This window comes from Cryptomeria japonica, chromosome 4 (genome assembly GCF_030272615.1).
Source record: "Cryptomeria japonica chromosome 4, Sugi_1.0, whole genome shotgun sequence".
Classification (NCBI taxonomy): domain Eukaryota; kingdom Viridiplantae; phylum Streptophyta; class Pinopsida; order Cupressales; family Cupressaceae; genus Cryptomeria; species Cryptomeria japonica.
The window spans coordinates 9,545,939-9,548,836 of NC_081408.1; the positions used below are offsets into that span (position 1 = coordinate 9,545,939).

General features: G+C 39.4%; 1 protein-coding gene across 1 annotated transcript; it reads right to left on the bottom strand.

Annotated features, from left to right (window-relative positions):
* Positions 1–1,035: 1,035 nt before the first annotated feature.
* LOC131874825 (uncharacterized) lies at positions 1,036–2,655 on the bottom strand. Its single transcript, XM_059218744.1, has 2 exons — positions 1,983–2,655; positions 1,036–1,589 (listed from the first exon to the last, which is right to left on the bottom strand). The coding sequence occupies exons 1-2, from the start codon at positions 2,653–2,655 to the stop codon at positions 1,036–1,038; spliced, it is 1,227 nt and encodes a 408-aa protein (XP_059074727.1).
* Positions 2,656–2,898: the final 243 nt, after the last annotated feature.

Below are 2,898 nucleotides of genomic sequence, written 5' to 3' on the forward strand. Positions count from 1 at the left end.
CTATAACTCCATCAAGTGATCCCATGATCTGAAAAAGTAGTAGTAGTCTCATTGCATATTTATACTCCATTTTTTTTACTTTAATTCAATGTATTGTGGTCACATTCATATTGAACATATCCAAATCTGTAGCCAAAAAAACACCATCACCAATCTTAATTGTTAACCAATTGTTTAGCATGGTACAAGTCTTCAATAGTGTCCTTTATTTCGATGAACCTATCTATTTGTATGTTTTTATTATAAGTTGCAACCCAAATAAAAGTTAGAACAAGAAAAAATTGTTCCTGACACCTAATATTTGAGCTTATCAATCAAGCTCTATATCAAATTAAAAGAAGTAGAAGTGTAAAATATGCTCAATATACTAATTTATGACAAAAGGTATGTGAAAAAATAATAATTGCAAGAAAATAAAAACAAAAACCATACCACATCTTAGTGATTTGTGCAAAGAAAACCCTTTAAAGAGAAAAATCCCAATACAAAGAAACTTATTGTGTTATTCAATATCAAATGGTAGACGAGCTTTTTCTAAAATTTTGCTCCGAAACAATACTGAGCATTAAAGAATATGTTGAGCTAGAAGAAAATGTCAATCCTCGAAAGGTGCCCTTCGATAAGGATTCCTTATTTTCAAGATCTCCTCCTTTATTATGTTCCATTCTTATCCAAATTTCATTCAATTATTTACACATGACTAGTTTGAATCTATTATTTATCTTTATTTCTTAAAGAATTACAAACATAAGCTAAAATATTGTCATAACATCACATCATTTTATTTCTATATCATCATCATACCAAAAACACATAATCACATAAACACAAACTGAAATCAAATTATTGATAAAAGATGTCCTTGCAATAATCAGTTATCCATATTCTCTTACGACTATGACAAAATATGAGATCAAAATTTAAAGGTGGTCTAGGAGCTGGAGGCTATAAAAAAACGAATCCCTCTGGATGCTCCTCTGCTCTCCCTTGTGCCTCTCTCAAGCTAACATTCTCCATTGTCAATGCATCCATCCTCTACGGTACTTGTATATCTGATACTCTCATCTGACGAAGTGTCTCGAGCTCTCCTCGCAAACGATCTTGGCCTGTTTCGAGTCCATCTATCTTAGCACATAGTTGCTGCATACGATCTTGCTCTTCTTTGAGTCCATCTATCTTAGCACATAGTTGTTGCATCTCTATCTGATGAATTGTCTCGAGCTCTCCTAGCACACGATTTTGCTCTACTTTGAGTGCATCTATCTTAGCACATAGTTGTTGCACAGGATGTTGCTCTACTTTGAGTGCATTTTTCTCGGCAAATAGTTGTTGCACACGATCTCGCTCTAATTTGAGCGCATAATTCGTAGCATATAGTTGTTGCAGCTCTATCTGCATTTGTCTCTCCCTCTCTCGGGCCTGATCAGGTTGGATCTGCAGACTATTCCGTTCTGCTTGAGCTTGGTCTCTCTCAGTTAGGGCCACACCTCTCACAAACTCTGCCCTTGCTAATCTCTCATAAAGTTGATCCATCTCTACCATAGCAGCATATATTTTTTCCATGGCCCTATCGCACTCTCGAGTGTTAGCTGCGAAACACAAAAACCAAAAAATGTTAGTTCCATGTATCTCGAATCACAAGAAGCTCTAACTATTTTCTAAACACATACTCATCTATGTTTATGAAAACTCAGCGCGCGCAAAAACATATTTGATTTATGTGATTATTAACAGGTCTGACTGTGGTGTAATGACTATCAGGTTAATTCAGCAGTTGTGACATTTAGAATTCTTAAAAAATGTGATCTAATCCTGCCTGAGATATTTGAAAGGAAAAGAAAAGAACATTTCAAGGCAGCCTATAATCTCTGCCAACATTCCGAAAACTAAGAAACCTTTAAGGTTGACCATAACCTAGAAAATTTAATTATCAAACAGTAAATGGCAAACCATAATGCAGTAACTACGAAAGAGAGACTTACCAGTTACTGAAGATGCAGTTCTTGTTGCAGATGCCTCTGAAGACGATAAGGTAAAACGGGGATATGCAGCGGAATTGGTAGTGGAAGTTGGTCCTGATGAAAATGACATCCCAGATGTTGGTACGGTTACAGCAGCAGAAGTAGTGGTCTGTGCTAGTGCAGTCCCTTCACCAGATAAAGGAATTGTAATTGTAGGTGCACTGGTGGTTGATGAAGACGAAGCAACAGTTCGAAACGCATTTGATGGTTGCGATACAGAGGAGGATTGAGTTGCTGAGGAAGTGGGCGGATTTCCCACCTGAGTGTTGGAAGGCGTGGGTGGAGTAAATGCTATGCCCGGAGTGCGGAAAGACAGATCCACATCCAGAGCAGAAGATTGCGAAGGGATTGCAAAGAATGGCGTAGGTGGACAAACCGCAGGGGCGTCGAAGAGAGCCGTAGACGGGTAAGCCGTAGCGCCGCCGAAGAGAGGCGTAGGCGCGTAATTCGCAATGCGGGGGAAGGATGGTGCAGGCGCGTAAGACGCAGTGGCACCAAAGAAAGGCGTAGGCGCGTAACCCGCAGTGGCGATGAAGGGGGTACCAGGGGCGTAAGTCGCAGTGACGCCGGGGAGAGGCGTAGGTGTATCAGCCGCAGCGACTGATACGGGGAATTCGAATCCTCTGTTCGCCATGGCTAAAGTTCAAGTAATGCCGAAAAAGGATTAAAATTGAAAACTGAATCCTTGGACCCTAGGGTTTTGTAAAATAAACAATCTGTTGCTCCTGTAAGCGTGTTACCTGGTTTGGTTTGTTAAAGCATTCTCCACTGGGCTTTATATGATATCATAGGACACCAGTTGGGTTGGGTAGGATTGGCCGACCATATAGTAATAGAGGATTTATTATTTTATTTTAAAAAAATCTTTAAGAACGTA

What these genes read in the sequence shown, in the direction of transcription:
- LOC131874825 (XM_059218744.1), bottom strand. Translation starts at nt 2,655, where the DNA reads ATGGCGAACAGAGGATTCGAATTCCCCGTATCAGTCGCTGCGGCTGAT. An exon ending in AACTGCATCTTCAGTAACTG is followed by an intron (nt 1,590 to 1,982) that starts GTAAGTCTCTCT and finishes TGTGTTTCGCAG; the next exon opens with CTAACACTCGAGAGTGCGAT.